Genomic DNA, 18,244 nt, shown 5'->3' with positions numbered 1-18,244 from the left:
GTATAGCATCCGGCCAATTAATGTTAGTTTGTTCACAAAAAGGCAATGGTGACAAGCAATGAAGCTTATGAAAACATTTGATTTTTAGAACAGTGGAACATCATGGGGAATGAAAAGTCTACTATGTGCCATGAATACTCAGTGAAGGGATAATAGTGGTAAGTTTACGTATTAAGGGAATTTGATGAAAAGAATCCACAGGATGGCCATTGGCACATCACGTGTGTTTGAAGAAGTGGCACACAGTTTTTTGGTTTTGACTTTTGAAGTTTGCTGTTATGTGTAACTCAGTCCTATGATCTGTGGAATTAATTATTTTATGATCTTCAATTCTATTGTTCCTTTGTTTTCATTTGTTATACAGTCGACCATGAGGATCTTATTATTGGAGCATGACTATGTTGTTGGATTGAAGTCATCAAGAAGTTCATTAATGAATGCATTAACCCAAACCCATGAAGTTGCTCTCTGAACTTAAGACAGAATAAATCAAACCCCTGGAAGTTGGACAGATTATTCTAAAATAAACCAATCCTCTGTGCTGTAGTATAATGAAAACTAAAGAGTCATAGATGGGGGGGAATGCGTTGAAACGTGTTTTTCTGGTTTGTTTTATTTTGTATTCAGTCAGGCAAAGCCTAACAGGGACCACAACGTCAACGCTCCTTCTGTGGCCTCCAGCTTGCTGGTATGACTGCCGAGAGTGGCGCTATGCGTGTGCAATTTTCAAAGATGGTGATGATGCAATATTACTCAACAATGCCAAGTAGAACAAGCAGGAAGAGTCATTTGAAGAATTAGTTTGCACCTTACCGAATCCCGATTGATATTTGAAAACGTTTTGAGTACGAAGGAAGGTTCGTTCGATGGACCTTTTGATTTCAACTTATTTTCTGAGCAGACTTCCCTGTTGTAAATAGTACAAGCTAGACGGATTCGTTTGAAAGCTCGTTTTATTGGCAAAAAATCTATCACTTCCCTTCCAGAAAAGAGAACAATATTACAATAATTAGCGTCTGTATGAACACAATTTTTCTAGTTTTATACATTACAAGGCAAAACATTTCAGCAATAAAATAACAAAGCTTATGCATCTTTACCGTTTTATATGATGTTACAGGGTGACGTCGACAGCAATGTACACGAGTGATGATACGATCATCTGTACACCCTCTGGAGTTTATTACACTTCCGTAGACACAGCAGGCTAATCTGTTGTACATACCCATGAAGTGAGTAATGGTGTGTTGACCTGTGCTCGTTGCTAACGCTGCAAAATACATGAAACCCATCTTAATCTATGGAATCTATGAGGAAGACAAGAATACCTTATTTCAATAACCATGCAGCACAATAAAAGTGGGAAGAAATGAAAAAAGAAAGAAAGAAAAAAAACCCAGTGTAACCTTTCTGCAACAAAGAAGAGCCTCGAGGATTTCCCATTTCAATTACACATGCTTTGAAAGCTTTTTATTGTCCGTTTTGTCATTTAAAACGTAGGGTTTAAACGCCGAGATGGTTGCTCGCTATCGAACCACTTGCAGCGTAAAGTGCCGACGGTGTGATGGCGTTGCACCTACTCAACCCTCAACAGGTGGCGCATTTCAAAATAATCTCATCCAGTTCCAGCTGTGTCCATCTCCATCCCTGCCCGACCCCACCCAGCCCCGATTCCTCCGCCCCAACCCCCAAATCAACCCGGCCCAAAAACAGAATAAAAATAAATTCACCAAGCATCTAAATAGTGTTGGTGTGAATATTCACTGACAAAATACAGAGCAATTTGTAAATACAGGATAATGTACAGTGATCACATGGTGATGCAAACAAGCTCACAGACTATCTTTGGAGCTTGCCAAGCCACTCCACACTTTCAGTATACTCAGGCCTGATGTAATGGATGTGATAGATTTAATCAGAGAGAAAAGGGATGGGGGAGGAGATGCTGAGACTGGGTCAGGAGTGTGTGCCAAGGGATACGGAAGATCGGCAAGCACCCCAAAATATTACGATATCACAACCAACACAGCTTTCAACAACCAGCTTATGCTCTGTTAACGGTTAAAGGATACCATGCTTGCTTTTAAATACTGCCATCGGATGAGGATTTAAAGCACTCATGCCACACAAATGTGAACAGCACGTTAAAAAAAAAATGCCCTGGGCAGCTGAGTTGCCATCCTGTTCTTTTGAACTGCAAGACAGCATTTTAAATCGGCAAACATTCTGCTGCTTTCACAATGTCAGGAACAATCTGGTGCCAAAAGGTGTGCAAAACTTAAAGCAGCAGCTAACGGAATAAAGAAAAACAAAATGAGGCAGAATAGCCAGGCCCGAAAGTGTAAATTTATAAGCCATCATTACTGCTCAACATGGAACAATATTGCAATTATTCTGATTACTAAAAAGAAACGGTTCCCAAACAACAAAGCAATTTGAAAGATGGGATTGTGAAGAGTTCAACCCGAAATGATAAAAACCAGAGCAACCTGCACCCAACAAGGTTCAACCACCTGCCTTACTTGGCCTTTCTGCAAATATGCAGTGGGAGAGAAGAAGGAGAAGAAAAAAAAATTCCGTGCTTTAAGAAAGAAGTGAAGCAGATTAATATCATTACAGCAACTTAAAAATCAGATTACATTTATGGATACAACAACAAATTTACAAATCCTTTTGTAGCCTGGGACAGCTTTTTGAGGATAAGGCTACGTTTGGGTGCACAAAGCAGGTGTCGGAGCAATGGGGTCAGGAGACTGATAAGGTCCATCCTATCGTTCGCCTTCACGACCACAACTCTCAGAGTGCGGCACTCGCTTCAGCTTACCACGTCACCACCGTCAACCCTCGAGTCACCACTTATAAACTGCACTCACACTTTCTCCACAAACAGACGAAGCCTTCTGCCTCACTGGCCTTTGATGAGCAGGCAAAACTCCACGGCGTCTTGGCTCAGAATGTGGGAGAAGATCTCCACCCATATGTGCATCACCCGTCTCTTTAGCCCCCAACGCTTCTGGTGGGTCGGCCGCTGCTTGCAGTGGCGACATGTCGACGGTGGTGCCCGTTTTTATACAAAAACTTTGGCCAAGGCATCCGCTCCAGCACTGGCGATGAAGGCCTTCGAAGGGTGAAAGGCCACATCGTGGATAGCTTCGTCAAATTTTTTTCGGTGAGCAGTGATCTCCTGAACACACGTCTTGCTCTCCAGGTTCCACAGCCGGATGGAGCAGTCGTGACCTGACGGGGTAGTGAGAGGGGTATGGGGGACAGCGGAATCCAGAGGCTTGAAGATCAGCTCAGTAAATATAGCTCAAAGAGCTCTTTGAAACAGTGAACCATTATCAAAAACACACTTTACGGTGCATGTCCCTTTTCTCTGCAACCTACTTTTCCTTCCTTTCTTTATCATCCCCCCCCCTCTCTCTCCTTTTCCTCAATTACATTTTCTCAACTCCTCCCCCCCCTTTCGTTAACCAAGGAAAGCCGAGAGCATGACTGTTTATTTGTTGTAAGAAAAAAACAAAACAAACAAAAAAAAAACACAGAGAGAAGGTTCTCACAGGACAGTGCAATGGACCACAACACAAAGGGAGTAGTGTGCAGTGGTCATGTGACTTTTCAAAAATGTTTCAGACATCACTTGTCTTTGATATCAGCAGAACAAAGCCATCAATTTGAAGTTGATTCAAAAAAGCCCATTTGCTTCAGCTCTATTAAAACTCAAACGTGCCAAGAAAACAAGGACGCAAAGCAAAAATACATAAACAGCGGAGACTCTTATCAAGAATGATCGGGACCAAGGGTTTTGTGGATAAACGATATTTCCAGTTAATGTAGGTCATGAATTAACAATTTATTTTTAATGGAAGACGCAGTGTTATGTTGTTCCATAATCACCCCCCCCCCATTTCTTCCTGTGCGTTTGGCCTCACCCGATGTCACCACGGCTTTCTTTGACGACAAAGCCCTTCAACAATCTGCTCTGAAACCCCCCCCCCAAAATGTACAATTTTCTCTGGATTTGGGGTATTGTATTTGTGCGTCTCTGTTATTGTATTTGTGTGTCTGCTTAATTCATTGCTCTGGGTTTAGACTAAAGTACTTTCTGTCGGGCGTTCCACACCTCAAGCCTCAACCCCAGACTTTCTTCACCTGGTGCTTGAACTAACCGTGAATCCTGGTTCAGTCTGATGTCATGAATATCCATGATGTATTTAACATACAATGCACTTGTGCACATTGAATTGAACACAAGGGGGTCAAAGATCATCTATCCCAACATGGTGCCTTCCATCGATGTACTGCCCGCTGTTTGTCTTGTCGCATTTCAACTCTTGTGGCAAAAGGCGAATGAAAGGCATCGAATAAATGGACAAGGACATAGACACAGGGAGGCATCGTTACCAGCTTGAGGAGAATTTGACCGACGGGAGATTGTACTTCTTGTGCCTAATGATGCCGATTGTGACAACAGCATCGTGCGTGCCAATGACGTCGATTGACACAAACGTCTAGACCACCTCAAAGAGCGACTATTGGTGGAAGTTCATCGTGAAAAGGGTATTTTCCAAGGAAGACTGGGTTTGCAATTTCCATGCAACTTGCACCACACCTTACTATTTCTGTGCCATCAGCTGACGCCATCAATCGAGAAGATGAATACTCAACTACCTGCTGTTATTGTGTGACGTGTGAAGTGTTCTTGTGCGACGTCATGGTTCACTGGTCTTGTCAAGGCTCAGTGGCAACAATGTGCACCGCAGATTAATGTTTATGAAACTATAGGAGCATCACTTGGTGATTGGTCAGTGCATGACTGTCGATGGAAGGTAAATATTGCTGTTCTGCTTGAGTGCATAGCCTCAGAGGTTAGCCTCACCTTTCAGCTGATTTCTGGGGATAAAACCACAATTGCGGCACTAACACACTTACCAAACATAGGGGCAATACCCCTGGGTGCTCAGCAGGTAGTGGCTGGATAAGATAACCAGGGAACCACTGGTAGGCATGGATGACCCACAAAATATAGAACGAAGAATGTAAATACATATGGATTATTTTTTAATGTCATGAACAATCTTTGGTACATCACAGGTGATGAAGGTTGAAGGCAAGTTTCATCAGAAAAGCATGTGTCGTTTCTGAAAAGAAAGCCAATACCTATTTTGGGGGCAACCCCGGTAAAGCCCCCTTAGGGCCAATTTTTTTTTAAATGCTATGAACAAACTTTTGCACAAACACAGTGATGAACATTCTGGTAAAATTTCATCAAAATCGTATGTCTAGTTTCAGAGAGGAAAGTGCAAGTATTTATGGACGGACGACGCGCCATCCCATAAGCTCCCCGGAACTACATTCCAGGTGAGCCAAAAATGAGGTGTGAAAATAAAACTTATTTTTTAAGTGAATCTTCGCCCCACCGATTAAGATTAAGTGAATCTTAGCCCCACCCTAACTCGAGGTTAAGAAAAAAATAGGGGCAATACCCCTGGGCACTCATCTCGTAGAATAATAATACTGAAGAGGAAGTCAATGTGGGACAGATTCAGCAAAATGCAACAATGAACCAACTTTATAGCACATATCCATTTTGGGGGGCAACCCCCCCATAAACCCACTAAGACCCCAATTTTTTAAATAGCATGAACAAACTTTGGTACATGATGGGTGATGATGGTTGTGATCAAGGTTCATCAAAATTTGTCGTTTGGGAGAAGAAAGCAAATACCTCTTGGGGGGGTGGGGGGGGGGGTTCTCTGAAACTCCACACAATTTTGATTAAACTTGACCACAACCTTCATCGACTGTGTTGTACCAAAGTTGTTTCTGGTATTAAAAAAAATTGGGATGCGAGGGAGGTATATGGATGGAGTTTATGAGGGGGTGGGGAGGGGGTGGGGCAAACCCCATAGAACCCTAAATGGCCCGATTTTTTTAATGCGATGAACAAACTTTGGTGCATACACGGTGATGAATGCTGTGGTAAAGTTTCATCAGTTCCAGAGAAGAAGTTGAAAGTATTTGTGGACGGACTGAAGGAAGGATGACACTCCAGAGCTACGTTCCAGGTGAGCTAAAAACCGAATAAAATGTCCAATATTCTCCGGGTTTTCTGCATACGAGCTAAGTGTTGCACAAGCAATTGCTAAAAACGCCACAAACAACATCTGAGAGTGTAAACTTAAAGCATAGTCCGGTTTATCATGGAAAAATCCGCCATTTTATTTGGAGCCATTATTTGATCCAGATAATGCATCTTCTGTTATTTAAAAGTATGCATTAAAGAAGTTCTACTGTACTAGCAAAAGAGAAGAGAAAGGAGACGTTTAAAGAGAAACTGGAAAAAAAAATAATCATGAGAATACAGAGGGAGAGAGGTAGAAATAAAGTAAAGGCCGAGAGATGTAAATGTATTTTCTCACGAGAACGGCACTCGGTGGAGCACATACCTCCGCCAGGCTGAACAGTTTACGTTTTGTGTCCCACTGAGAGGCCAGATCTGCATCCGGACCTGAACCTAAATCTAATCGACTTGTTCTTGTCACCTTACCTTGTTTTGTCATAACCATTGTCCACAACTTTTTGAAATATCATGACATACAGTACAGTGTATCGTTTTTGGCCCTGTCAATGGTGAAGAATCACTTTATAAATGACAAAAATTTATCATATCCGGATCTTCACTAAAATCAAATCAATTCTTCCTCGTCACACACCCAACCTGCCAATAAAGTTTCGTTGGAATCCGTCAACTTTGGGAGATATCGTGCTATGTATCGTTTTTGGTCCTGTCTATCAATGGTGAAGAATCAGTTAAAAAAAAAAAAAAACATTGTAGTATTGGATCCGGATCGTCACCAAAATCTAATCATTTCGTCCTCATCACGCAGACAACCTGTCCACCAACTCTCATCCGAATCCTTTTTTGTCCACAACTTTTTGAGATATTCTGCTCACAGAGAGACTGTGGTGAAAACATAACCTAATGAAATAATGTCAAAACTTGCATGATTGACCTCGTTGAATGTTCCGGAATGACACAGAATAAATTTGATGCAATATAGATATTTATTTTTTAAACCAAAAGGGAACTACATTCAATAAAAGCTTCTGAAAAGGCCAAAAAATGGGAAGCAGATGTGCATTACAAAAGCCATTCGCTTGTGTTGATGTTTGTCATTAACTCCACCACCGAAGGTGGAGGTGGCTATGCTTTCATCCCTTTCTGTCTGCTTGTTTGTGTGCAGGATATCTCAAAAAGTTATGAACGGATCCGGATGAAACTTGGTGGACAGGTTGGGTGTGTGACAAAGAAGGATTTATTCAATTTTGGTGAAGATCCGAATCCGGATACGAGATTTATTTAATTCTTAAAGTGATTCTTCACCACTGAGAGGGCCAAAAACGATGTAGTACTGTATAGCATGATATTTCAAAAATGTATTGGGCCCCGATATGTTCTCGTGGATCAGGCATTACGTGGCGGAGGTGTGCGCTCCACCGAGTGCCCTTCGAGTTTTTTCATGGTTTTATCACCAAAGAACAGAAAATAGTTGGGACATATCGTGTTCAGATGCGTTTGAAATTTGATTCAGGTACACATTCAACCAACAAAATTTGATCTGAGAAAAAAAAATGCAAACAAAGCTTTGATATTTCGGGCAGAGTGGACTTCAACAGGGGAAAAAGCAATAAATCCATTCTCCCGATCCCTCACCCCGCTCGCCATGCCAACCTTTCCCCATTTACTTCCAGAATTGGGAGGCTTGGGAATGTGTTTTGCTCAGTCTCGGATGAAGGCCACTCTGTGGTCAAAACATCGGATTACTAATCATTTGTTGTTGGGAAAAACAAATTCCGTGGCAGCAGTCACGTCTATGTAATGAAAGAACTGTCACACAAATCACACACATGCACAGGCAGACAGACATTGGACAACACTTGAATATAGGTGCTCACAACTGTGACGTCACTTTTCTCTCTGAGGGCAGCAGAGAAATTAATGAGACATCCCAATGGGGTTTATCCATCCTCTGTCTAAATGAGCATTGGGTGCGAACGGATGCTGTTTTTTTGTCAAATCCAAACCCTTTATTACAAAAATAAACAAATACCGAAAGATACTTGGACAATCCAAAGCACGTTATCAAAAACAAAAACGAAGCACATTCTGCATTATGCTTTGATTAGCCATGCCGCTTCAGATTTTGTTGATAATAGCTGTCGGTAAGACAAGAAGTACAACATCTACTGTGCATTGTACTTACTTCCCGACATGAGATAAAGTCCGTTCGGATCGACTGCCAAGCAGGTAACAGCATCCAAGTGTGCCACCATGGTGTGGATTTGCTTTCCTGGAGAGAACAATGGGAGGGGAAGTGAGGAAATCAATGTCAAAATACTGTGACGGTTCGGGGAACCAAGACCCCAAGACAATGGCACACAACATATAGTGGTTCCCGAGGTAGTTATTTCATTATTACTTGTTCCATGCATGGCACAGTCGGAGGACAACTGAGGGCGATTCTAGCACAGCAAGAGCGCATCACCCCGGAGCGCGTCTGGACCAATGAGCACGCCGCAATCAGAGGAAAGAGAGTGGCACTTGACTCATGCTTCCAAGAACCACCCCCACACGAGATGGGGATTCACCCTTGATCTCTCCCAACTTCACCTCCACCTCCCCCCCCCCACGCGGCCCTAAAGCATCGATGCTGGTCGCTGAAGCAAGAGCTTGTTTCTGTAGAGAGCTGGTGGAGCGAGAGCTGGTGGTGGTTGCTGCGGGAGGGAGTGGTTACCGCACAGTTTGTGATGCTTGTTGCCAAATGGAATGGAGAAAGCGGACCAAGCGCCAAGCAGTCCGGGCACAGTATTGAGTGAGAGGCAAAAATCAGCAATCATTGATGATAGGTAGTTCTGATCCTCACATGTTCTTTCTCTCCTTTCTGACTCATCCACTATGGACGCACAACAGCTAGCAGCGAGGGCAAAGCCCAAACAACTGCACTTTTTAGAGTGACCAGTGACTCGCACAACTGTCTTTCTCACTCTAAACACCCGACAGCGCATCACACTCAAACCTCCATCACGCTATCCAGATGCCCCCCAACCCTGCTTTTGCTCTGAATCACCCCTCCACCCCTTACCCTCCCTGCACTTTGGACTAGCATGTGCCTGCATGGATGTGCCAGGTCAGCCATAGGCTGCCAATGCTTCAGCTTTCCTTATCTCTCTTACTTATCTATCCTTCCGCAGAGTTATTCTGATGGCACCTGTTATGTTAACTCAAGACTGTGCAAGATAGATATTCCGGGTTACTTCTGCTCTTTGTCTCTGAACTGTATGAACTGGTATCATTGTATGTCTTTTGCCACACCACATGAAAGCTGTATATCCTTGCTCTATGACAACCCTGCTGTGAATAAACCCCTTGTATTGTCTTTGCTGTTCCACATGCTTTTCCTCATACTTCCCCATAAATAAACCCATGTCAATTGTCCAGTTCAACCTGCTCGTCGTGTCCTTTCCTCCATCGGCACAGTCCGCATGATTGTTAGGCGGGAAGTTTTACCCCATGTGATTTGCTCTCGTGAGCCAGTGTGCACTCACTGTATCACTCGGCAGTAAGAGTGTATGCTGAGGGCATGAAACTCGGTTAATCTAGTCAGCTCCTAAGGTGAAGGGTGTTAGACATGTAACCCTGTTGGAGCTGACAAAATTGGCGTTCGTGGTTGCTTTGTAACCAGACGGACCGCAGAGTTATCCGCAGAAAGTCGGCCTACAGGGCCGGGTGTTTGGGAGGAACCAGAGTGCTTCTCCTTGTGGTTATCCCCAAACCCCAAGTCCATAACAATACTTTACAACAAAATATTCAAGTGTTTACCCACAACGTTGCATGCTGTGTGCTGTATTCATCGTGGTTTTCAGTGAAATTTCAAAAAAAAAAAAAAAAATGATAATAATAATAACAATAATCTGGCCAAACAATCTCACCCGTGTTGTTGTCGAAGAACTTGATGTGCCGGTCTTCATGTGCTGTTACAGTGATGGGCAGCGTGGGATGGCTTGCCACACTGTTGATCTGATTAGTCAGAGGTGCATCTGAAAAGGTTATTGACAAGCAATTTGCAGGCGAGGTCTTCATTGCAATTCAAGAAGTAATAATAATAAAAAGACGGAACAAAAATCACGCTTTACCCAAACCCAAAATGAAGAAGCAACTGTACAATGTTTAAAAAAAAAACATTTTATCAGTCATGCACACTCATTTCAATGAAGAACACATTTAAAGCACTGGATGGCAAAGTTAGGCCTTTGCTTAAAGTTATATATGTACTAATACGTGTTTTTGATTGCCATATTGTTATGGAAATGACTCCTCGTGGGTTAGAGATGCTTAATCTCGCATGGTTGTGTCCTTAGAGTGAATGTCTCGCACAAGCGTAAAGTAATTTTTGTTTTTTTGTATACAATGTCGAGGCTCGTACGAGAGCTAACACAACGCCCAGCAAGAGGGGCAGGAGAGGGAAAGACAAAACAGTGGGGAACAGAGACATTAGGAGATCTGTGGAAGGGAGAGGGATGGGATGGGAAACATGGGGAAAACAAGATGGACATTACAGGGACTTTCAGGAAGGAAAGCAGGGAATTTTAAGGAGGAGGGTTTGGGGTGGATTAACGGGGGTAGAAAAGATTGAGGTCGAGGTGATTTTAGAAATGTGTCGTTTATGTAATAGACGATGTCCACCCGTCATAATGTCTGTGTCAAAATTTACCAACCCTTTTGACCTTTTTCATGTTTTTATGCCTCTGCTGACCAAGTCGCTGGAGGCATTATGTTTTCGGGTTGTCCATACGTATGTACGTCCGTGCAAATTTTCTCTGCAACCCATCAGATTGATACAAAATTTTCACCAAAGGTGTGACTCGTCATGTTGAATGTTTGAATGATAATTATTGTCATAGGTCATGTGGTGTGGCAGCCATCTTGGAAAAAAGGAAAAACTTTGGACCTCTGTCTCCAAAACTGCTCAATGGGAAAAAATTGAAACTTGGCACATGTCAAGTACTCCCCAGAGGAAACGTGTTTTTATGTCATAGGTGGTTTTGTTATGACGTCGTAATTGCATACGTCGAACGCCTTATCCGAACGGCTAAATTGTATGCGAGAAAAAAAATTGATGACGTCATCGGTCACATGGTTCGGCAGCCATATTATTTTAACATAAAATCCTTCAAAAATCTTCTTCTCAAATGGCTGAACAAATCGAGGTGAAACTTTACAGGTATGATCACCCAGCCATGAGGAACAAAGAGTTCTCCACCTATGACATCACAAGTCACATGGTTTGGCAGGTATGATTTTTTGAAGAATAAACATTTAAAAATATTCTTCTCCAGAATGGCTTGACAGATTGAGGGGATACTTCACCCAAATGTTCCCCAAGCCTTGGGGATATCAGTGTTCACAAATAATACATCACATGGTATGGCAGCCATATTGGATTGAACAAAAAATTAAAAAAAAAAAATTGTTCCTCGTGAACCACGTTGTCAATGGACGTAAAACTTCACAATTATGATATTGTTACGAATTCGCGCCCGCCGGCGTGCGAACTGCCGCTTTCCACTAATAGTAGCGAGCTCGCCCACCGGACGGACAATTCAGTCGCGACCTTCCGGAGCAACACCGGAACCCTGTCACGGGTGGGTCTTCAACCCCACCATGGCCGAGCCAATTTTATACCCGCGCAGGATAGGGTCAATCGCCCAATCTCGATATACCTAAGTACCCGCGCGGATAACTAACCGGGAGACCGTACCTCGGTGCAGGTCGGCTGGGACACGAACCGCTGAAGCGGTCTGTTCCGTTCTGCAGTGATAACCGAGCGGGTATTATCGCCCGACCTCGCCGGATCCGATTCTATATAACGGGTGTTTAAAACCCAGCTATTTATTCCGCGATGCAAGATGGCATTTCAATGTGGTGAAAGGAGGACGCGACGAACGGAGTACATTTGAACCAAGCACATTTATTTTCATGAAACACGTATATGCAATGATGCAATGGAACAATCATGCACGTATACAGAAAAGCATAAACGGGACGGGGACAAAGACACTAGCAAGGCAAACAAAAGCAAGGGAAAGTACGAAGACCAAATATTCTTATTATTTCACAGGCACTTAACAGGTTTACTTTTGGTCACGGCACCACATCATTCACACAAAAGAGGAGAAAAGACCACCCCCACAGACAGGGGGGTCAGACTGGGCCCATGGGCCTTTATGGCGTGGGACTTGGCTGAATGAATGGGTCCCACGAGACCGACGCTGGTTACCTGCACCCTCGTGGTGCGACGGTCGGCGAGCTCTCTTCGGCACTCTCCTCTCGAGCGCGCCTCGACCCTGGACCACCGCACACAACCCTCACGACTTGGCACCCAGAGGGAAGGCACCCGAAGCTCGAACCACCACGAAGCAGCAGCAATCATCCAATGCCACGAAGAGACGAAGCTTCCCCGAAGAGACAATACGACTCGACGACCAACAACGAACGAACCTGGTGTCTCGTGCGCCCTTTTATTCCCCAGGTTCCAACGCCTGCCTCCTCCCCGTTTTCGGCTCCGCCCCCCTTCCAGCTCCTGCGGGAAGCTTCTAGAAAAGGGGCATGCCCTCTCGTCCCCCTCCCCGCACGCCACGCGGGGGGGGGGGGGGGCGAGAGAAATCATTCTTGGTTCAGGTCCAGGGAAATCATTCCCCCAAAAAGAGGCCCCCACCCTTTCTCACCTTTCACATCTGCTCGGATCGCACCTCCCCCACACCAGGCGCGGAGAAAATAGGCAGGAAAAATCTGCGCACCATTGGAGGTTTCTCCTTGGTCTTTTTCCTCGCGTTGTGCTGGCTTTTGCAGATGCTATTCATTGGTGCGTGGGATTGTGGTGTGGTTGCTTGTCGTTGTGGCATGGCTGGTGGTTGGCGTTGTGGTTGCGAAGGTGGTTAGGTGATTGATGGGGTGGAGAAGGTGGTGAGGCGATGTAGGTGGTTGGGGGTAAAGTGGTGAGGATGGCGTGGTTTGTTGAGAGGCGCGTGTGGTTGTGGTGGAGGTTGCTGTGAAGCGGTTATTGAGAGCGACGTTGGTGGTGGTGGTTCGGTTGTGGTGGAGGTTGCTGTGAAGCGGTTATTGAGAGCGACGTTGGTGGTGGTGGTTCGGTTGTGGTTGATGGTTGAGGCGATCATGGTTGTTGTGATGGTGGCATGGTTGGCGTTGTGGTTAAGGTGGTTGTTGTAATGGTGGTTAAGATGTGGTTGGTCCAAAATAACGATAGAAAAAGAAAAAAAACTACCTCAAAGGATTACAGCACGGTTAACACGAAGAATACCCTCTAAACAATGGTGGGGAAACCTATCTGAACACTCTCTTACCGGCATAACTGATCTAAGGAACCTTTATGATGTTCTGCGAATTTCCACAGCCGTCACAATATAGTAGTGATGGGGAAAATATTGTTACGGGCTGGGAGGTCAGCCGCCAACCGACCGCTCTGAACGGAGCCGCAAGTCGAGTCGGCCCGACCGATCGCCCGGAATATTGATCGCGGCCGGATAACTCCGAGCGACGGGTCCTTGTACAAGAACCGAAATACGCCAATCGGCAGATCACGTGGGGTAGGGACGATTGCCAATCTTCAATGTACCAAAATGACCACATGATCCAACTACCGGGGTAGTCCACCCTCGACGGAACTCGTACGGAACAAACCGCCGAGGCGAGCCTGTCCGTGCGCGATTCCGAGTGGCGTAATCGCCGAGAACCGTTGGTCCAAATGTCCCCCTATTACGGCAAACCAACGGCTTTCGAACTCCCAACACACGAAATGTTCAGTCAATGAGGGAATGGACGCAACGAGCAGGTTTACATTCACACAGAGACATTTATTATAATAAAACACGTATGCAATTAAATAAAGGCAAAACACGTATGCAATTATACAAGCAACAAAAGCACGACAAAAGAACTACAACTGTCTACTTATTATGTACAGTCAATTACACTTAACAGCAGTTCCTACTTATTAGACGGGCCCACGGACACACGTACGCGCGCGCGCACGCACGCGCGCACGCGCACACACGCACACGCACACACACACACACAAAATGGTGGCTGAGGCCTTTAATCATGAGCTCCAGCTCGGAGGACAGGTGAACTGAAACTCAGAGCTTGACTCGAGCCTTTCCACCTCATGTGGTCTTCAACTTTTCCGGACCCGGGCTCCAGTGAGAGCGAGCTGGATCCAATCGCCGCGATCCTTCCCGAGCTCCCGCGAATCCTCCCGCGCTTCTCAACACGTGCCAGTGAGACGAGGCGCCGATCCTTCCTGTCGATCGTCGCTTCCCCGAGGATCCAACTCCAAGAAGAGGCCGATCCGTCGCACCAAGCCGGGAAACAAAATGGAGAACAAAAAGCTCCACGAACCAAGAAGAAGAGGAAGGAGAGGAAGAAGCCTCCACTCGCAGCTCGAGCCGAACAACTGGCTCAAGTTCCTTCCAAAACAAAGCAGCAGCCGAAGCTCACTGAGCCAGCCGAAGAAAAAAGCTTCCGAAGGCCTCAAGCCACGCAAGCCAAACAGGACCGGATGGCCTGCTGAACGACTGCTCTCTCCGAAGCAAAAAGCTTACTCCTCCCACGGGACTCAGCACACGAACTCTGCACACGGGACTCAGAACAGGACTCTTCACGAACTCTGCCACGGGACTCCCACGAACTCAGCCCTACCACGGGACTCCCATGGGACTCTTTACACAGGACTCCCACACGGACAAAGAAAGGGTCTCCTCTTTATCCTTCCCACCCCTTCCCCCACACCCGGCGTGACTCATGCCCTCCTGATCCACCCCCCGCTCAACCACGGGTGGGAGGGAGTTGTTGACGTCACGGGATGGCAGGGTTCTTCTTCCTCTTTGCAGAAGAGGGAGAGGGACGTCTCCATTGTTTCGTTCCCTAACTATTAAATCGATCCGCAGCGCATCTAATCGATCTCTGAACATTTAAACAATGAAAGGTGAGCTATCTTAGGAAACATGCACTTATCGACATAGCTGACGAAGGGAACCTGTATGTTGTGTGCAATTGAATTCCAAATTCGTAACATTATGTTTTAAATTTCAACCTGATCAGACGCATGATCTGGCATTTGGAATTATTTAACGTTTTGAATCTGAGTTCAGGGATTTAAATTAAGATAAGGATGAGACGTGTATAAGGATGTAATAATGTGGGCGGAGACATATCTGGCAACGTGACGTCGAAGAAAGCCCTTCTAGTTACCGATGTAATTTGTTCTAAATGTCTCTTTAAAGGTTTAGGTAGGAATTGAAACCCAAGTTGAGGAGCGAAAGTCACTTGATCGTCGTCGTGTGGCCTTGACGTCTCTGAAGCGAGGGATGAGAGTTCAGGGAGGGGTCAGCATGACTCCGGTCGGTCCACCCACCAGACTGAGCGGCGGCCAATGGTGAGTGAAAGGGGATGGGTGTAAAGCAATATTGTTGACGTGCGGGGACAAGTTTATAAAGGATGGGGGCGATAAAAGAATGGAGGACAAATTGGGAAGCGTCAAGCCAGAGCCAGCATCGGGTCTGAATTTCTGAGGGGGAAACTACGATCACTCAGCCAAGCCATGCCTCACACAGCCAGTTATGCCTCTCACCCTCTCCTCAACAAACGTCTCACTTTTGAGATGTCAGGGTTGGTCGGGTCCATCTGCCAGACAGGTTTGCCCAAATGCTCTTCTGTCCTGTCTGTCCCCAACTCTGTCCATCTCACGTGGTGTGTCTGAGGGCCCATACGGACTTAGGTAATTAAGGTCTCTGATCGTTCGTTGGTACCATGGGTGCATTTTCAGTTTGTGGGTTAATGGGATTTATAACTGTTGGTTGCATAATTTATTATCTTGCCAAAACGAAGTTTTTGCAAGATATGTTAGTCAGCTTGTTTTTTTTTGTTGTTTTTTGTTTGTCTGTAATCACATATAAAAAATTCTGCAGAGCACAGTTATCATTGGAAATTTTTGTAACTTCGCATATCAGAGGCCTATAGAGGTCCCTTTCAGTGCACAAAATTTTGAAGGTCAAGGTCAAAGGTCAAGGTCACTTTGTCGCAAATCAGGGGAGTCGACGAAACCCTTATTTTTTGAGTAATTTTGATCGGATAGTCTTCAAACTTCATGGTCTGGCGCTCAGCTGATTAATTTTTGGTGGCGATTGGCCTTGACCTTCATGGTTAGCACCTGAGGTCAAACATATTTGACCCCAAGGTCAAATTTTCAAGTTTTAGGAACCATATCGTGTAGTACCTCAAATTGAACACCTTGATGAGTGCTTTCTAGATATGTCAAGCTTGAGACATTATGACGTCATTTGGTGACGTTATGAGGCAAACGCATATTTTTCATGGTTACTCGGTAGAACGATTCTCATCGGAATCTCTCGTAGGCAGATATTCCTCAAGGAGTCGCTCCTGGTGGATAGCAGCTCTGTTCACCTCAGTGTGACCTTAAAGAAGTCACACGTGGTCACCTTTTGGCAAGTTTTTATTTCTGTTTTGCTCCTTTTGTTTCCTTCCCCATAAACATTGCTTGTAAGAAACCAGACTTTGTCTTGGGTGAACTCTGGCTGTGGTGGTTGCTTCATTTGGTGGATTTCTCAGAACCCATGAAGGGAATAATTGGTTGTGGTCTCCACACCGCATAGAAGACCATGACACATGACTCACGTTGTTTGGCTTAATTAGATTGAGTCACATGATGCCGTTTTGAGGCTCCCAATTAGATCTGACAGGGGAGTTTTCGAAGGGGTCGACTGTTGTGGGTGTTTTGACACCCGTCGGATTCAAACTGGGCAACTGGGATGAGTCTGATGAACATAATGATATCATACAACATGCAATTTGAAATGCCTCTTTGTGAGCTTGTTTGTATGTTTCTATGCATTCCTAGACCAATGGACAGAATGAGTTTAAAACTGATGGTTGTACATTGGGGGAGATGGGTGGAGGGATAGAGTTCATATCCCTCGTGGTTCAGGTTGGGGATGGGAGAGGGAGGGTGGGTGCAAATTCTCCATGTAATTGTGCAACGTATTGCACCACTATATAGGTTACATATAGGCGAGGGGATTTAAGTTCGAATAAAATACCCCAATTCTCCACAGGAAAACCATAGACATCATAGAAGTGGGGGAATTATCAAACAAGATCATCATACTTCACCTCAAAGCTGTCTAGCCTGGGCTTGAAGCCTGACTGAGTTAGAGACCGTTTCACAGGTGGGGCGGTGAGTCAATTGTGTGCCATTCCTCATTCAACTGGTGTCTCATCTGCCAGTATTAGCTGCTGGACATTAAAAATCCCAAGGTGTCCTTCGCAAAGAATATGAGAGCAATCGCTGGCAAATTCCAAATGCCTGCCCTAACTAATTATTGGAGGGTAGATGGTAAACCACCCAGTATAATCCTTGACAAGAAACTGCTTCGGCAGTACTGAACCTGCCTTCAGTAAACAAATAAGAACATAAAAAGAATCATAAAACTGTTTATTTGTTTGACTTCATGCATCCAGAACCGCTGTACAGAATGAGATGAAAACTGGTGGTTGTACTCGTTGGGTGCATGGGAAGGAGCGCTGTTTTGAACCCATTTTCACACCAAAAATGCCGGCATTGCCCACTGAACCCCATTCACACCAATCACCAATGATACAAAATTTCAAGCAAATTTTTGTTATCGGTCATTCACATCACACAAGTGAAATGCTGCAAGAAAACTGGATATGATGCTTTGTCTGTGTTGCATGGTTGTGCTGCATCATAGCAAAATAGCCGACGGTTACGATAATGCGGAGTTTCTTTCTTGCATTTTGGTGCACGACATCCTTGCATTTTATGCGTTATACCAGCAACAATGTGTAATTGTGCAAGCTCAGGAAATCCAGAGATGCTTGATGGTATGATTGAGGAGTAGGATGCAATATAATGCAGCGAGGAGGTGAAGACGGCAGCACTTTCTGCGATCACAGACTGAAATTGTGATGTCTCTCATGGCAAATACCTTAATCGAAAGAGTAACATGCAATCGAAGGACGTTCCGAGTCGAGCCAATTTCCTTCCACCATGATTTTCCACACAAAACAAATGAAGATGGCAAGTCCAATTTATGAGTGGAACGAGGGGAAATTCCAAGTGGAATA

At 44.9% G+C, this 18,244-nt stretch overlaps 1 protein-coding gene across 6 annotated transcripts in view; it reads right to left on the bottom strand.

Annotated features, from left to right (window-relative positions):
- Positions 1-935: 935 nt before the first annotated feature.
- The window catches only part of STRN3 (striatin 3), a 180,959-nt gene continuing 163,650 nt past the window's right edge, over positions 936-18,244 (bottom strand). For all 6 annotated transcript variants that reach the window (XM_085888843.1, XM_085888844.1, XM_085888845.1 and 3 more), the window contains 3 exons: positions 9,994-10,101; positions 8,268-8,354; positions 936-3,237 (listed from right to left, as the gene is read on the bottom strand). In XM_085888843.1, the coding sequence (XP_085744969.1) occupies positions 3,068-3,237; positions 8,268-8,354; positions 9,994-10,101 (365 nt within the window). In that variant the 3' untranslated portion in view covers positions 936-3,067. The remainder of the gene's footprint in view (positions 3,238-8,267; positions 8,355-9,993; positions 10,102-18,244) is intronic.

This window comes from Eptatretus burgeri, chromosome 7 (assembly GCF_056783735.1).
Source record: "Eptatretus burgeri isolate ZD-2024b chromosome 7, Ebu_testis_v1, whole genome shotgun sequence".
NCBI lineage: Eukaryota > Metazoa > Chordata > Myxini > Myxiniformes > Myxinidae > Eptatretus > Eptatretus burgeri.
This window is presented reverse-complemented; position numbering and strand designations above follow the sequence as displayed.